Raw genomic sequence first — 18,522 nt, forward strand, 5'->3', positions numbered from 1 at the left:
GTAAAAGGGCAATTCCAAAAAATTTATCTAGACCTCCGATCCCACCCAAGCAAGTTCTTCAATTACTACCGAATGAGCAACAGAAGTTTTGATGAACTTCTGTTTTTGATAAGGCCTTTAATAACTTTCGAAAATACCAGGTGGAGGAAAGCAATATCTCCAGAAGAAAGACTGACGGTTACACTGAGGTAAACAAATAAAGATTATGTTTTAATTAAAAATAATAATTTATTATTTCATTAAATTAAAATAAAATGTAGTTCATAGTTTAGAAAATAAAATGTACGGTTACAAGTGCAAAGTAACTAATTTGATTCGGAGTCCGAATCGTTCTTTGAATACGAATGATATCGTTTGTGTGTTTCTTTCTTTTTGAAGCTCTATTTGTTTTGGCCCTTTCGTTTTAAAACGCGCAAAAATTCAATTTTGACATCAAATTTTTCGCTGTCGTTGAGTTTTTTAAATGATGGCAACAAGGAGAGTAAAAATGTTTTGTCTTCATCTAAATTTTCATCTTTTTTCTCCCTTAAAATCTCCAACAAATCCTGCTCATATGTCGTTTTCTTTTTTTTGGATCCAGTCGCTTGGATCTGTGTGGTAATTTCTGGTGTATTCTGTTCTTCTGTTAAGAATACCTCCATTTTTTAAACAATGACGCACTTCGATACGATTAAAGTACATAATAATCTGAAAATAAAAAAAAAAATTAAAATATGTTTTGTTTTGAAATACAAATAATAATAACCACCGCCTTTCAGTGCATAAATACATTTGACGTTTAAAAAGTAGCAAATTGAATTATGAAAACAAACTTACGAGAAGGATATATTATTCTGCGCTTCTGGAAGTATCCTACTAAACTCGTCACACTTTAAAGAATCATTAGACTGAAATGCACTAATACAAACATACGAAAGAAACTATTTAGTTGCATGTGCGCGCAGTTACGTGTATGATAGTAGGATACAGACATTTTTTATGGGTTTAAGCAACTAATAAATTTTCGCAATCAATGTATGAAAGAGAAAACTAGTGAAATTGAGATGTAAGGTGGTACTCTTCCCTCAGAATTTTTTGTGAAAGGAAAACATTGCCTGATATTTTTTCTCTCTTCCACTTAAAGAAAATTGTTCAACGATTTAGTTGAAAGTGCGCGCAGTTACCTAAAATTCCTTGAGACACAAACTAAGGAATTGGTTTGTTGTGATCGTTTAGTTTATGTCAAAACACAAACTAAAAAGTTGCTCGAATGGGCGACCGTATGGTTTCTGCATGTGCGCGAGCTCTCGTATAAGTCTATAGTGCTCAGATTACAAACCAAACAGTTTCGAAACTAAAAGTTGCATGTGCGCGCCTAGCCTTAAAGTGTTTTTTTTTTAGTTTAACACATTCCAACCTTCCCTGAACTCCCACAATAATGGGCAGGTTCAAACTACATATATATTGCTCTCTGTAAAAAGGTTTATTGTAAATTTGGAAAAGAAATAAGTAATATTTCTCTACAATAAAAAATACAATTCGTGATGGACTTGTAGCTTTCCTGAGGTGTGTTTTGTAGACAATAATTTTGTTGTCATTTTTTGTACATTGAACTTGAAGTAAAAGTTTGCGAAGTAAAGCTCTGAATTTGAAATTCATGACACTTGAAAAACTAACTAGTTTCCTTGTTAAAAGTTTACGTTGGCTGCAAACGAAGTCCCTCTTGTTGCCTGAACCTGCCCAATTTCAAGATCAGAATTAACAATATCACTTTAGGACGTTTCCAATTTTTGATGAGGCAAACAATCAGCATACGCTACAAACTAAATATGCTCTACTCCGAATTTCATATAAAATGCATTTTGTAAAATTTCTTTTATTGCGCAATTTCCATTGTGAATTGATGTAAATATCAATTGTGAACTAAAGCAACGCTCATCCGTATAACACTTAACTCACATTCGAACAGTTTCCATACAAAAATAATTACTGTCAAAATCAAAATATTTGTGTATGCCAAAAAATTTGATTTCGTGAAATTTGACAAAAGCAAGAACCAGAAAATAGAAAAGAAAACCTTGAGTGCAGTTAAAAGAGTTTAAGAGAGAAGAAGAAAAATTCTATTTGTGCAAGAAAAACCAAACGAACTTGATAAACAAATTTATCAAAAAATAACTTCAAAAACTAATCGCCAATTAGAAGACCATTACCAGTGATAACTTTCGAAGCAATGTCGGCTGCAGGCGCAGGCCTTATTACTGCCTAAAATCAATCCTCCAAGCAATAAGCAATACAATAATTATATTATTAGACTAGAAGCGGTGGCGGTGGTGGTCAGTGGTCAGTGGTAGGACAGTGGACATAGCGAAACTGGACGGACTCGGACAACCATGAATCTGAACGTTTTTATGGCCTATCTGGCCGTGTGCGCTCTATGCCTTCAAATACCCATAACCAATTCCAAGACATCCACTCTTTGGAAACTAAATACTGATGATAGAAAAATCACAGGCCGCATTGAAGAAGATAAGGTAAATGGTGACTGTCCCTATTTTAGGACCATCATTTTGATAAATGTTTGTTTTTTCTTTTTGCCTCGGCAGGACATTGTCCTTCTTAATTCGGCTGTGAATGAAAAGTACAAGAACGACGATGTGTTCAATATCATCACATCAACAATTGCGTATGGCTCAACTTGGAGCAAACAATCTGTCGAGCGTTCGTGTGACATTCCTTGTGATGGGTGAGTTAAGAAACTTTCTAGTGTTCCATATTAACTTCATTGAGTGCATCCATCCGTATTATTTGTAATGTTTTAGAAGCGGCGATAATGACAGTGGAGGAGTGAGTCTGAAAGGAATACCCCCTACAGCGTCTGTTGTGACAGTCGTCAATACTAAGACGGCATTGAAAAAGACCAACAGCGAACTGGACGAGGTGCTTGATTGTGGCAAGCCTGTTAATTTTACTTATTACGATTATTTGATTGGAGTCGCGCAGAGATTTAATCATCCGCTTATACCGGAGCCTGATGTGAGTTGATATACACTTTTTTTTTTAAAAGCATTTTGCGTGCTTGATTTTAATTAAATTTAATTTTGCTTCTATTTTAAAACAAACATTATTTTTTAATTATGTGTCCCTGAGGAGTTTTAAGTTGATTCAAATTCAATAAATATTTGAATAATATTTTTAACTTTTAAGTTCATAAATGGTGAATTGACACGATTTCGAAAATTGATAGTATTCTGAGAGTCGTGTAAATGTAGCCTTTTAAGATTTTATCATGAACGCAATCAAATATATTTCCATTGAAATCAATTTTTGGTCAGTCAAAATATTTGAACCTCAGTAATTATGGAGTTATTATACTAAAGTAATATTAAATCACTCAATAACAATTTTAACTGATAAAATGTAGTTTCCTTAGGGCTAGTTTTTGTTCATAGCGACTCATCTTAAATTCATAATTATTGCAGTTCTTAGATTTTTGTATATTGAGCGCGCATTCAATATGATTTTAGAGATAATATTTTAAGACAGGGAAAAGGGATTTAAATGAGATGTCAGTGCACATATTTTTTTTGAATTTCCGAATCAATAACTGGGGAAGACTGAGAATAGTAAAGCATTTCATATGCGTATAGTTCAGCTAAAGAACAAATCTATGCACATACTTCAAACATGTACTCAAAGAAACAGCTTTTAGCAAGAGTAATTCTTCGTTTGATCTCAGCGCTGGTGTTGTTTGGGTGCATTCATTTGAGTCCAGGTAGACGAAGTCCATGTCTACCTCAAATTTACGTCTGTCAATGGAGAAGTCCTTTTTTAATGACAGCATGTACTTTGTTTTGTCCCTCTGCTGTATTCTTCAAGAAAATCACCTTGTCTGAAGCCTTTTTTGACATCAAAAGATTCGGTTAAGTTATTTCCAACCTTTATAGAGCAGCTTCAATTCTCCAATGTCATCCTGCACAAACGGACGAGTTTGTCAGAGATGCAGAACAAGGTATGGCTCCATACAATTCGTCCCTGCAGATGCTGTCATATGCGGCTTTGAAATCGATCGAAAGATGGTGGGTGTCGATTTGATGTTCTTGTGTTTTTTTCAGGATATGTCGTAATATTATTATTTGTTTGACTATGGAATTTCCTGGTCTTAAGCCACACTGATAAGGAACCATTAGGTTGTTAAAAATGGGCTTTAGACTTTCACATATAACGGCAGAAAAATGGGCTCTAATATAACGTCTGGACTCTGAATTAAAATTGTATTAACGGCTGTAAGCATACCATACTACATTACAGTTCAACAAACGTGTTAATTTATATTTGTTACTTACCACCAAGGACCAGAGTCTTAGAAAAATCATAGCGCAACGGCCCCATTCTTTGTAATTCCATTTTTATGTGTTCATTCGGTTTCTGAAAGCTTCTTGTTTTCTTAAAATGTTCTCTTTCTTCTTGAACACGAACCTGCCGTTGTCCTTAAATCAATATAAGGCCGCCCAACAATTCCATGAGCTCGACATACTAACAGAATTTCACTTTGTTACCAGTTTGCATTTTGACTTAAACAATTTTGGGAATTTATGGAAGCCCTAGACCATAACTGCTGTGTTCATGAGCATAAACACTGAACATTTTACTTCTTTGCTATCGAATCTCAATATTGGCTTAATTTGTCACCTTTTTTCCAAACAAAATAGTTTTTCTGTTACTTACATATATGATGTAAATGACTTTTTAAATGAAAATTAAACTTGATTGCGATCCTGTTTAAAAAGTAAAAATCTTAAATTAAAAAAAGACCTTGCTTATCAATAGGACTTATTTTATTACAAAGCATGTTTACACAAATAAAGTTTTTCAAAACAAGAAATAATTATAGTAACAAATAATAATTTGTATTAAATAAATGAAAGAGAGAAGTGTTCTTTTGTGAATAACAATTATGAGTGAGTCGGCTGACCAAAGGTTTGCAAAAGGCAAACTAAAAGTGGTCAGTCCACATAAATATTAAATATCAGCGCGTGAGGCACAACATTGACCTTTTATTAACGATCATATTTCGTCTGGTCTCACGCTGCTGAGGGAGTTGGGTGGAATATGAGTTGTGGGAAAGGTACTAATTTGGATGACAAAAATAGAATACAAAAATAGTGTATAGGAAATAATAAAGGTATCATTTCCAACCGTTTTAGCATTTTTTTAAAAATGTATGTGTGATAATATGTGGTTGGGTGTTTTAATGTTACTTTACACGACACATATTAACTTATTTTAGAACTTGTTACCAAACTTTTCAGAAATCTTTGAACTAAGTACATTACTTCTTTCTTCTGCAGTCTTCTGCACATTAGTAATAAATTCTTCTACTTCATAATCAATTGAAACCAATTTGAAAAAATACTTAGGTCTAGTTTATTCATAGTCTTTCATCGTAAATCCCTGATTATTCTAGCTCGTGTATTCTTAAATGGACTTGTGAATCAAAACGTTTACAAGGGAATGCATTCATGGATTAAGCAAAGAAGCCGATTTCGTTTTATTCGTATTCGAGCCATTGAACCAAAACTCATAAAATGTTTGTTAAAATCGAATCCACTGTGAAAAAACTAGCCCCTATCGAGCTTACAATCTGAACATAATAAGTATTAAAAATAAGACTCTATGTTTTAAAATGCTTAATGATAATAAATAAATACAAATACAAATACAATAATGCCTATTATAAGTTTCACAAGAAAATATTTCACTCAAAAAAAGTTGGAAAAACCACAATCGAATTTCGAAATTCTAATGATGGGTTGATTTAGGGATCTTTTTGCGCTAATTTAGTGCTGTAATCTCGAATTTTTTGAACCAAACCGGGATAGGAGCACCGGAGCACCCCATCGTTAGATTTTTAAAATTTTGTTCGGTTTAGAAAGTCTCCAAAGATTTCAACTTTGCGACATGATTAAGAGGGTAAGGGCTTTAGATACCAAATTGGGTTTCACTAACTTAGGAGCTCAAAAAGAGCCTACAATTTTCTTTCGTTCGAAATTTAACTCTATACAAGACTTCAATGTTTTCTGAGGTGTTTGGAGGCTATTCAATATCATATGTCTAATTCAAAGTGAAATTTCTTTCATGGGAAACTAATAATAGCTTTGAAAATATCAAGCAAAAGAAAATATTTCTAGTGAAACTCATAATTAGTCTGAATATCTGCTGTGGCTTTATTTTACGATTTTTATATCAAAAATGATAAAATAATATTGTATTGATAACAGTAATGCCGTTTTCGGAGCTTACACTGAAAAAAAATTGATATTTTTGTAGAAAAGGCTTTGTTGAGCGAGTACGGTATTCCCCAATTTTTTTTAATTATTTCTAACTTGCACGCCCCATCGAATTGACCAAATTGGCAAATGTCTCTACGGGTACAATTCCCTTTGTATTTTCGAAAACAACTCGTCTTTGTTTTTGATTTTACAATCTCCGATCCTTCGCTTTAAAATGCTCCATAACATTGATTTTGTTTTGTTTTAAGTATTTGTTATGCTCATTATCCCACAAGAACTCCCATTTGATTGGCACCTCCTTTTCAGTTAATGGTACCATAACAGAACTTAAGATGCGAACATAATCCACATCGCACATCTTATCTTTGATGCAAAATATTGGAAATACACCGAATGCTGAAAAGTACCCTCAAATCTTATATTCCCACCACCGTAGTTTACTGTTTTTTTTTTTTGTATTTTCAGTTAAACTTCTTGTCTTGGCCTTTTCACATACATTTTTCAATAAGGAAGTAAACAAATTGATCTTCGTTTTATCCGACCAAAAAACGTTATTCCAATAAGCCCGGTGTAAGTGTTTGCTTGCAAAGGGAAGTCTTTATATAATGGTATTTTTTTTTTTGAAAAATGCCACTTTACGTGGCCTTCTACTAGAAAGACTTGCTTCTTATTGTTCTAGCTGCCAAATAGTATCGACTACCTATAAAACATCTGACAAACTTAAAAACTAACTCAAAACGCCTATTTGCTTACAAAACAATCGATCATTGCGTTAGAATAACAGCTAAAGTAGGTTTTTTTAAATTATTTTTTCCATAAGAAATCATCATTGGCCTCGAACTTTTTACAGTTAAGTGAAAACAAAAAGTTGTTTTCATTTTCGAACGACAAAATACTTATTGCTAACAAAACATTGTATATCGAAAATGATGAAGACACTTGTTTCTATTATTTTTCCAACACTGTATGTACAGTACATATGTAAGTGCATAAAAGTCAAACATCCCTTTTTAACCTTAATGTACTCTAATCTTGACTATGTTCTCCGTGTCATGCAATTGCCTGATCACCGGCTCCCTAAGATGGTCGCCATTCAAGTGGTGCAAAGCAAAAGAGGATTTTTTAAAGAATGGGAATGTTTAGCTGAAGAGTGTGGATTTGTACTTGATATAAATATAGATGATCCAAGTACTGCTAAACCCTTATTGTACGACCTTATAAAAAAAGTAGACCTTAGATATAGGGAAAAACAAGAGGAAGAAGCAGCAGGATCTCTTCACCGAACTATATATAATCGCCTGAATTACACTTTCAACGAAAACAACTACTTCAAAGATGAAAATAATACAAGCACAATTTCAATGATGTTCCGATTACGAGGCGAATTGCTGCAACTCAATTACATACCACATAGAAGTGAATTACCGATTTTATGCGATTTATGCAACCGGCGAGAACGTGAAGACTTCATTCATTTCTTCGGAAGGTGTCCAGTTTTGCGTGAAATAAGAAGAAACTTATTTGGAAATGATACCTTAACCGAAGAACATTGTATTTTCTTATTAAATCAAATGAATGTTGATTTATTGTATGATTTCCTAAAAACTGCTCTTAGATATAGGAACAGAATTAAAAACGGTGATTTTTGAAATTAGAACTTACCTACAGTTAAAAAAAAAAAATATGCAAACGGAATCTTAATCCTTAATTAAAATAAAGACTGAACTATTAAATTAAAAATGTAATTTTATCAAACACATATATAGAGTTTATATTGTATTGTCAATCTGGCAGAAATGCCATGCTCAAACGATTTTATGTATCCTAAATATTGTATTCAATCTCTAAAAAGAAAAAAATATGAACCAATAAAAATCTAATCTACTACTACTACTACTCTAATCTTCTTAAACGATAGCAATGATTGGAAACTATAAGAGTTAGTATTTTGTAGAGAATTTAATTTGCCACACTAGGAGTTTCAAATGATATATGAGTTTAATCCGTGGTTGTTGTTGTTATCCTTCAGCGGAAGTATGTATATTGAAAAAAATTATTTTTTCTAACAAATATTTTTCCTCAAATGAGTATTGATAAACCTATTAAAATTGCATAGTCACGTCTCACACACAAATTCAATGTTGACCTGCGTTATCCTTCTTCACTTACCGGGCCAACAGTAGGAAAAATATTGGGATTTCAAAGTATTAAAAGCTAAGATTCAATCCAATGGCTAGGAAAAGCTGAAAATAAGACTTCTGGCATTTTTTTTTTGTAATTTGGACATTTTTTTCTTATCTTTTGGCATTCCGTACTTTTGGTTTTTAGTATCCTCCAAAATTTAAAAGATGTTTATTTTCAATATCAATCTCTTCCATACTCATCAAAGCACTTATCCTCTACAACCCTAACTCCATTAATTTAAGTTCTATAAATACAAACTCCATTAATTTAAGTTCTATAAATATAAAATTTTCTGTCGGCTCTTGTAGTAGTATTTTCAATGTGCAGGTTAACCACATTGCTTCAAACCTGATTTTTTGAGCAGGCACTAGTTGTTGTGGCCTTCTATTAACGCGCACTCAATTTAGCTTACATTAAGTGATACTTATCAAGCTTTGTTTTGACAATTAAGTCTGGTTGTATTGTCCCGATGATAGCCTAAGCATTTAAAAAAATTATAACATTAAAAATTATATGTTTACTTCAAAAAAAAAGTTCTATCAAATCTGAATTTTTGTGGAGAGCTTCATTTATACGTCCTTAACTAACACTCCCCAAAAAAGTATCTTATATAGGACCAGAGAAAAATACTATCGAGGGGGTGAACGAGGATCACTTACACTGTCCGAAATTTGTGATATTAAAATCATCATCATCAACTGTTCAAAAAGATGTGTATTAACTTTTTGTGTAGATTAACCTGTGTATCTCAAAAATTCGTTTAACCTCTCGTTTTCGAGTAATTTGAAAAAAAAATGTGTTTGATCTCCTTCCACCTCCCCCATTTATCACTTTTTTTTCTCTCGCTCTCCACCCCAAATCCAGCTTTATCAGAATATTTTCAAATTAAGGCCATTTTTGTATAAAATGTTTCTGGGCTATGTTTAATATTTATTAATTTAAAAGATTACTATTATGAATACAATTTTTAAATTTAAAAATTTTCATTTCAAATAGGTTGCCTATTTGTTTCTCAAAAACAAAGACGAAAAATCCCTCAAAAGCTTCGATATAAGTTTACTGGAAAAACGTTTAAAACGTGCCAGAAAAGATAAACCACGCTCGGTGCATTTGTACAATCAAATTGGCAACTATTGGCGTATTCGTGGTGATGCGCGACAATCAATAGAATGTTTCCGACGTGCCCTGGCAATTTCACCCACAAATGCCGAAGTCTTACTCAATTTGGCGAGAGTTCTTTATAATTTGCAGTATCTTGATGATGCTATACATTTAACAAGACGGTAAATATTTGTTCTTTCTTTTCTTTTGTAGGAGACTTTTTATAGGACAAATATATTTTTTTTACTTTCATTTAGATCCCTAGAAGTTCAACCACCAGATCGTTCGGCTTGGCGCCAATATTTCACTCTTGGGGAGATATTCAAGGCATACGGACATTTTCAAGAATCTGTGCTACACTTACGCCATGCCCTCGAACTCTATCCGCAGCATGAGCCAATACTCAAGGCATTGCGTGACGTTGAAAACAATCCAACGTCTCCACTGCACGTTTATACAATTTTAATTATTGCTGCTTTGGTAAGTTGTTTATTTATTGTTCCTTAAAATTGAAAATGATCTCAATTCTAATTCTTCATAGGTTATTGCGGTTTTTATTGTCATCATAACATCGTCAGATAATTCAGACGCATGTGGCCAGCAATCAGAATTTGAACCAAAAATTCAGCGTCATTTTAACCGCGCCATGGCAATGCGCTCCCTCAAAGGATTCTCTTCGCGAAATTTTAAGCACAGAAAATACTAAACAAAAAATATACATTTAACAAAAAAAAGAGCACTCTTTACACAAAACAAAACAAAATACACAGGCGGAAGTTGTATTTAATTAGTATGCTTACTTATTTTCGAGCTTCTTTTCTTAACCACCAGATGGCAACCAAAGAAATTAAAAAAAAAAATTGTATTGTAAGTTGCCGTCTGGATGAGTATCTAACCGAGATCTCTTTAGATATACACCATACAATATATACATTTTATTTTTTTCGTTGAAAAACTAGTCTTAATTTAAACAAGTTATTGATTTAATGATTTATTGATTCTGAAGTCCAAAAGTATTTGTGATAAAAACGGAATAGTTTTTCCTTTTTTTTGACTTTTTGTTTCCCAAGATTTATATCATTTTCTTTGATAAACATACAAACAAAATAAAAATAAAAGGAAGTCTCGCAAAATGTATTCGTCGTAGGAGTTGCATTATTTTAAATTATATCGAATTGTACTTAAGTTTGTTTGTTTTTTTTTTTTTAATTTAATTTTTGATTATACTTTTGAACAAATTTAGAATTTAAATGCTGAATAAGAACAAACTCGCCATAATTATTTAACTAATATTTTAAGTTTCTTTTGTTTTCTTTTTTTACTTTCCTCTCTCACTGAAAATGATGCGTTTGAAATAGAAAAACCAAAGAATTGTATAATTTTTGTTTTGATTTAGTTGTTAAATTATTTTTAGGTTGAACAAAAACAAAAATAAGGAAGAAAAAAGAAAAACATGTACCTTAAGAATTAGTTTCTTATGCTATGCTAACAAAACAAAAAAAGAAGAAGAATTAAAAACCTCGCCTTAGTTCTTAAAAACTTGGGAAATATAATATTTTAGTTATGTTTATTTTTAATTTGTTTTTTTTTTTTTACTAAAAAATACACAACATTTTTGACTATATCTTATTTTTTCTTGTCTTGATCACGAGCCTAACAGAAGAAGTGTTATTTTGAAAAAAAGAAGTATAATTTATTTTCTTTGAATTTGGTTTGTTTTTTTTTTTTTAAATTTTAATATTGCGTTTGATTTGATTTTATTTTTAATTTTTCTTAATAATTCTCTTGTGGAAGCCATAATAATGTTTTGAAGTAAAAATAAAAGTAAACAAAAAAAGAAAAGAAATATATTAACAATTATTATATTATTAATTCTTTATAATTCGTAATTATAGTACTTTATGTAACTTATTGAAGAAAATCTTTAAAAATGAAGCAAAACAAAATAAAACAAAATGAAATGAGCATTGAAAATTTGTGTTTAGTATTTTTTTGTTGAATTGAAATATAGCATCCTACTTTTTTTCAGTGTAGAAAAACTGGTGCCTTTGGACTTACAGTCTTAAACCATTTCTAGGTTCGTTATTTTAATACAGTCAAGGCAAAGTGCATTGCAGAAGAAAGTACTCCAACTATTTCGAATGCGAGAGAAAAAGAAATAAAATATCCTATCGAAATAAAGGAGTTGATATTGGAAAAAAGAAGAGCTAGAAGAAAATGGCAATCCACGAGATTCCCAGATGATAAGGTAGTTTTTAACCGTCTTAACAACGAATTAAAAAAAAGAATCCGTGAGTTTAAAAATGATTCACTACGTAGATTCCTGAAAAGTCTGACGACGGATGCTTCTACAGAATACTCCTTATGGAAAGCAACTAAGCGCCTAAAAAGACCTCAGACACAAAACCCGCCGATAAAATCTCAAGATGGTAAATGGATCGGAAACCCGAAACAAAAGGCTGATCTCTTTTCTGAACATCTCGCGAATGTTTTCAAGCCATTCCCAGCAAGCACAGCTACAGATCCCTTACAGTTTGTTGACAATAACGACGAATGTGAAATACCTTTTGTCACGCTCAAAGAAGTAAGAAGCATGTGTCAACATAAGTTGTCAAACAAAAAATCACCAGGGTACGATCTTATAACTGCTCAGGTTCTGAAAGAAATGTCTCTTATAGCCTTCAAGAAACTCCAATTTATAATAAACGCATGCCTTAAACTAAGATATGTGCCACATCATTGGAAAATTGCGGAAGTCATTGTTATACCTAAACAAGGTAAGCCACCAACAGAAGTTACATCTCACAGACCAATATCGCTTATACCAATCATGGCAAAAGTTTTTGAAAAACTGCTACTGAAAAGGCTTAGCAAAATAATTGAAGAAAGAAGACTAATTCCGAGCCATCAGTTTGGATTTAGAAATAAACATTCCACGATAGACCAAGTGCATCGAATTACGGATGTTGTGGAAAAGGCACTTGAAGAAAAACAAGTATGCTCGTCTGTATTCTTAGATGTTGCTCAAGCTTTTGACAAGGTTTGGCACTTGGGACTTGACTACAAACTGCATAGGGACTTCCCCAGGCAGTACTACGAAATACTGAAATCCTACGTTACGAACCGACTCTTTAGAGTACGGTACGACCAAAATTACTCGGTGTACCACAAGGAAGTGTCCTAGGACCAACCCTGTATCTGTTATATACAAGGGATATTCCAGTGGACATCAACGCTATCATGGCCACCTTTGCTGATGATACTGCAATATTGGTGCCAGATAAATCCGTTACGAAGGCTACACAAAAATTGCAAAATGCAGTCGATAAAGTTAGTGATTGGATGCACAAATGGCGTATCAAATTAAACAAAACAAAATCGACGCATATAAACTTTACAAACAAAAACATAAACAATGTTCCAATTTTTATAAACAGTACAGAAGTACCTTACTCCAATACCGCCAAATACCTTGGAATGAATTTGGATGCAAAGCTTAAATGGAAAGAACACATCAAAAAGAAAAGAGAAGAACTAAACTTGAAGTACAGAAAAATGTACTGGTTAATAGGAAAGAACTCTGACCTATCTATCCAGAACAAACTAATGTTATATAAGCAAGTATTGAAACCGGTTTGGACATATGGCATCCAACTATGGGGCTGTACAAAGAAAACAAATGCTGAACCCATCCAAAAATTCCAAAGCAAGGTCCTTCGTGGAATAATAAATGCCTCTTGGTATATAAGAAATAGCAATCTACATCGTGACCTTCAAATTGAAATGGTTACAGAAGTGGTTAAGAAACACTCTGTATCACACAATCAGCGACTGCAAAGTCATACTAACTCTGAAATGGAGACCGTATTAAATGTACGAGACAATGTTCGGAGATTAAGAAGAACCAAGCCTCATGAGCTGATGGGCTAAAAGCTACGGGAAAGTGTTATAACCTTAAACTTCCCCCAATGCGATTTAAAAATTAAGAAATAAAAATCATTTGGCGATCTTTCATAGATTGGTCCTGATTCACCGGTGGTTTTAGTGCGGTAAGAGTCCCACACTACTCGGTACCGATTCTTACCGAGTGTCTTTTGAAGATTTCCATCGGATAAAAAAAAAAAAAAAAAGGCAAAGTGCATGAATTTTGAAGCTTTCCCCTAAAGCTGAAAAGTAAACAATTGAAGTTCCCTATGAAACGTAAGAGACTGAGGATATAAGTAAGAGTGTTTGAGATCATTATGGAAGAACTCTTTTAAATGCATTCTACGTTTTTGAGCTAAAGCAGGGAATATACAGAGGAGGTGAAGAATGTTTTCCTCCTCTTTCTCGTCCATACAGCTTCTGCAAAAAAAAAAGACTGGAAATTACTGTGATAAAACCTTGAGGCATATAGAGATCTGGCAGCTAGATTTAGAAGAATAGAGAGGCAGCTCCGCAGATGGGGTTGTACGAAGCGATCCTTTTATACATTAGCAGACTGCGAACGTAGAACTTTACTTTGTTTGTCGAAGTTTATACCACCATACCATTGTATATATATTTTCTATAGTACTCCTATAGAACGAAAATTTTTATTTCATCTACTAAAGAAAGAATGAGAAAAGTAAATTTGTTTAGGTTCCATAAGCATTAATATGTTCGAGGGAGATAGCCAAAATACAAATTTCATACCAAAAAGGAATAATATTTGTTTACATTTTTTTTGCTTTCACGTGTGAATGTAGAGGAGATGGGCATATGTATTCATATGCTTGTAGCTATGTATACTTTAACGTTGTATGTATTTTGCATTTAAAAATTGTCGTTAGATTTTAAATTTTCGATTTTCAATTTTTGTTAAAAATGAAATGTTGCCATATTTTGCATATACAAATACATATGTTTGTAGCTATGTATACAATAACGTTGTAGGTATTTTGAAATTAATAATTCTCATTTCATTTTAAATTTTCAATTTTTTTGAAAAATGAAATGTTGCCATATTTGGCATATGATGCATTGAAGATTTTAAATATATTCAGTTATTTTGTTGTTGTTATTCTTGCGTATTATTTGTTATTTGTACGCATCAAGTATAAACACAATCAAAAATTAAAATTTATTCAAAACTGGGTCGATTTTTGTTTTTTAACGGCTAAATAGGGTGTACTGAATGGAATTTTAAATTTTCATATAAAAACATACAAATAAATAAATACAATATAATATAAAACTAGGTTGAAAAATTAACCTTACAGGTATCAATGCCTTAATTGGAAAGATATAAGCCTAATATATAAGGTATCGTGATTTTGACAGAATGGAAGTGTTTCTTGTATGGAGATATCATTATGATAACATTAATTGCTTCTATGGAACTCTTCGATTCATATAGTCCAGAACATTTTACTTTTTTTCGGATTTAATCTTTTAAGGTCTTTTCTTGTAAAAGATACAAACATACTTGTAAGTGCATTGTATGCCGAGATTGCACCTTGTTTCAAGAGTTTTTTTTCGGCGGGCATTTTAATTAGCATGTCTAGGAATTTAGCAATAAAAACTTCTCAAAAATTGATATCTTATCAGAACAAATAGCCCATCTGACTCTAGTATATGAGATTATACTAAAGAATTCGTAGATAGTTTGAGGTTGCAAGTACTGACGAAATCAAAATTATTACCGAAAAGCTAATCAAGAAAAAAAATCCTTTTAAAAACAAAAAAATCCCTTTTAAAGTGAAGGGAGACTTTGTACCTGTTATCTTTTTGGGAACACTGGTTTAAACAGCTGACGCACGTTTCGTGCTTTGTTTCACTGTCAAACATCTTCAGTTTGGTCTATAATTGCACCATGAATCGTCTTACAAAAACAACAAGCGAATGGACCCCTTAAGGCGCGGTCAAGTTCAACATCTGCATGAAATAATCTTCAAAAATTAAATTATATGAACCGTACTATCCATTCAAATAAAGATTTCATGCATTTTTTCGAATTGTATGTGATTGTAATTCACTCTTTATAAATATATACATACACAAATAAAATGACAAACTAAAGGAATTACATGAAACTACATTTTTGGTATAAAAAAGATAAAATATAATATTTTTTGATTTAAGAGTCATATCAAAAATAAAGACAATTTTCAGGAACACCCTATTGATTTGAAAAACAAATATATTACAAAATATATTATATTCACTACCTACCGCAAAAAATACTCTTGCAGTACTTTTTTGCGTTGTTATTGTTTCTCTTATAAATACTTTTTCTATTTCTTGCCAAAGCATAACCGTAAAAACTTTCCTCTTTAAGTATAATATGCATACACACATATAATGTCAAAACGTTGTTGTTATTGTCTCCCTCGATCTCCTACTACATTTGCTATGTTCTTCTCTATTTACTATTCTTTAATTATTGTTGAATTTTCCCTCATTCTCAACTATTGAGGGGTATAAAAAAAGGGATCAAATTCAATCATCTCCACGCCTCTCAGATGTCGTTTCGATCGTTCCTCTTCATGAGAGTACTATAGAAAATATATATACAATGACCATACTGCCACACCATATTGTAGAATCGGTCTGCTTACCGATGTGTATAGCTAATGAATAATTCGGAGTGGTACGCCTTTTATTACCAATGGCTTTTCTTGCAAGAGAAGATAGCTACAATTCTTTTTTTTACTCTTTCTGGTTTGTATGTTTCCCATGATTTTTTTAAAATAAGATCCAGATGCTTAGTTTTATTTGAAAACCAGATACCTTTTCAAAAAGGAGGGGAAATAATGGGGATTTTATATTTCCTAGAGAATAGAACTAAATCGCTTTTGTGTGAGTTAATACCTAATCCACGCCGATCTGGCCATTGTATGGGCTTATTAAGAGCATTTTAAACTGGTATGGGAACTTCATCCGCATAAGCAATTACTATCAGGCTGATTGAAAATAACTATTCCGCGGGAATTTGTTCTCCTTTTCCCATTCTCTTATTACAAATTAAAAATCCCCGGGAATTTTGTTCCTCTTTCCATTTCCCTTATTACAAACAATCTTCGAAAAAGGGAAACAATTCTCGGGCAAAAAGTAGGCATTCTAAATGTCAAAAAAAGTGAAAGTTTTTACTCGTCTCCCGCCGAATTGTTCCCCAAAAATTTGTTGGAGAAATAGAAACAAAAAATGTAAGTTTTTTTTATTGTATCGGAAATAAATTAAAGTTTAAATAAAATTAAATTATTAGGTTCAAAACAACTAATAAGTCGCAGCTGCAAATGTTGCTGAATTTTATGGAGGAATGTCGGGATATCGCCTGTGGATTCCAGAGCAGGCCAAAGGAAGAAGTGTTACAGTTTCGGGAGAAGACAGAGAGGGAATTAAATTCCTGTGGGCCGCCGATAAAAACAATTCCAGAATGGAAAAAAGTAAGCATTAACAATAATTTGTGTACACTTGTTTGGCGGCTGAAAATTTAAAATCGAAAAATGCCTCTGGTGGTGAGCCTAACAAGGAATACAAATTTTCCGATTTTGAACAGGCCATATATGATTTAGTTGGCATGAAAGAGTCTATGGAAGGTGTCGGTGCAGCAATGTTTGGTTTGGGCGCCGTTCCAAAGAGGAAAGGAAATAAAGAAAATATAGGGCCACCCGAAAAAGTTTCGATTTCATCACCAGTTGAGTTTCTTGAAGGAGTGCTCACCGATACAGAAATCAAAATCTTTTTGTCAAGAAGCCTCGCCATCCCCAAAGAATATTCCTAAAAAAAAACCGTGTTCTCGCCCGCAAGGAAGTTCTCACAAAAGTTCTGCTTCCGCAGCTTTCCAAAAGGAATTGCAACTTCAAAAACATTTATGCCACACAATGAAGAATTTGGCTAAAGGAGTTAAAGAGAACTTTACAGTACAAAAGGACCTTTGTGAAGATCTCAAAGCTGTATCAGAAGAAGCAAAAGAAATCCATCGGGAAATAAAAGCAGCCAAGAACTTCTTAACTTAAAAAGGACAAATTAAAAGAAACTAAACGACACAACTTGATTTTGGAGGAGTTACAAAAGCGGGAGCTCGAAGACAAAATTGAGTACAATCGTCGGATTTACAGGACTTCTCTAAGCACTTTACTGAAGCAAGGCTGGGATAAACCAACATTAAAGTCTTTTATAACCCCCGTTTGGTATGATCCCTCAGCGAAGAAACGCAAGCAAGCGCTCAATTTTATAATTGGAGGAACTGAAAAACACTTTTTACCTTTTAACCTGTTTCACAGGATCTAATGAAGACATCCAACAAGTACTTAAAAGCAATTTTGTTGACTCTTTAATATTTTTGAAACCTAAATCCAAAAGGTTTTTTAACATGTCGTCCAAAACCAAAAAAAGAGCAAATATACACACAGCCATTGTGGCAACTCCAAAGGATTGAATGCATCCCTTAAAGATCTTCTGATAGCTCTTGGCTGTCGATATCGGCTTTCTTCAACCTCCTCGCCATGTAAAATTCTGCATGCAATGCTGAATTCCCGTTTTCGAAGGGAAAAAATAATCTCCCGGGGACTTCAGAATAAGAGAATTCTGTTCCCGGGAGAACACATCACCCGGGGAATATTTAGAATTGGGCTGTATAAAACCCTACACATCTAGAATTGTTATAGATCCAAATGGTTACTTTACTTAAGAAATATGTTACAGAATTTTGAGGTTTAAGACCTTAGCCCAAGGAGACTTAAAATTTAAAATTTGGAAAAGTTACATAAACTGGGTTTTTTTAAACTGGAAAATCTTCCATATTTAAAACTTCTGCTTCTAAATAGGAAAGGGAGGCGTCTGCGCTGCATCTGCATCTGTAGCCTGAGTTCGTGTTGATGCATGTTCGGATGTAGTCGTAAAAGTATTTGGATGTAAATGGGGCTGGGATACACCAATTGGATTTCCGTTTGTATTTAAGCAAATTTGCTACAGCATCTTCCAGTGAAGATAAAATTTGCAATTG

The 18,522-nt window shown here is 32.9% G+C and overlaps 1 protein-coding gene across 1 annotated transcript; it reads left to right on the forward strand.

Annotated features, from left to right (window-relative positions):
- The first annotated feature begins 1,927 nt into the window (after window positions 1–1,927).
- Window positions 1,928–11,528, forward strand: LOC129947133 (tetratricopeptide repeat protein 17-like). The gene is made up of 6 exons (XM_056057575.1): window positions 1,928–2,510; window positions 2,583–2,722; window positions 2,799–3,012; window positions 9,450–9,736; window positions 9,812–10,034; window positions 10,096–11,528. The coding sequence occupies exons 1-6, from the start codon at window positions 2,370–2,372 to the stop codon at window positions 10,258–10,260; spliced, it is 1,170 nt and encodes a 389-aa protein (XP_055913550.1). The 5' UTR covers window positions 1,928–2,369; the 3' UTR covers window positions 10,261–11,528.
- Window positions 11,529–18,522: the final 6,994 nt, after the last annotated feature.

Source organism: Eupeodes corollae, chromosome 2 (assembly GCF_945859685.1).
Source record: "Eupeodes corollae chromosome 2, idEupCoro1.1, whole genome shotgun sequence".
NCBI lineage: Eukaryota > Metazoa > Arthropoda > Insecta > Diptera > Syrphidae > Eupeodes > Eupeodes corollae.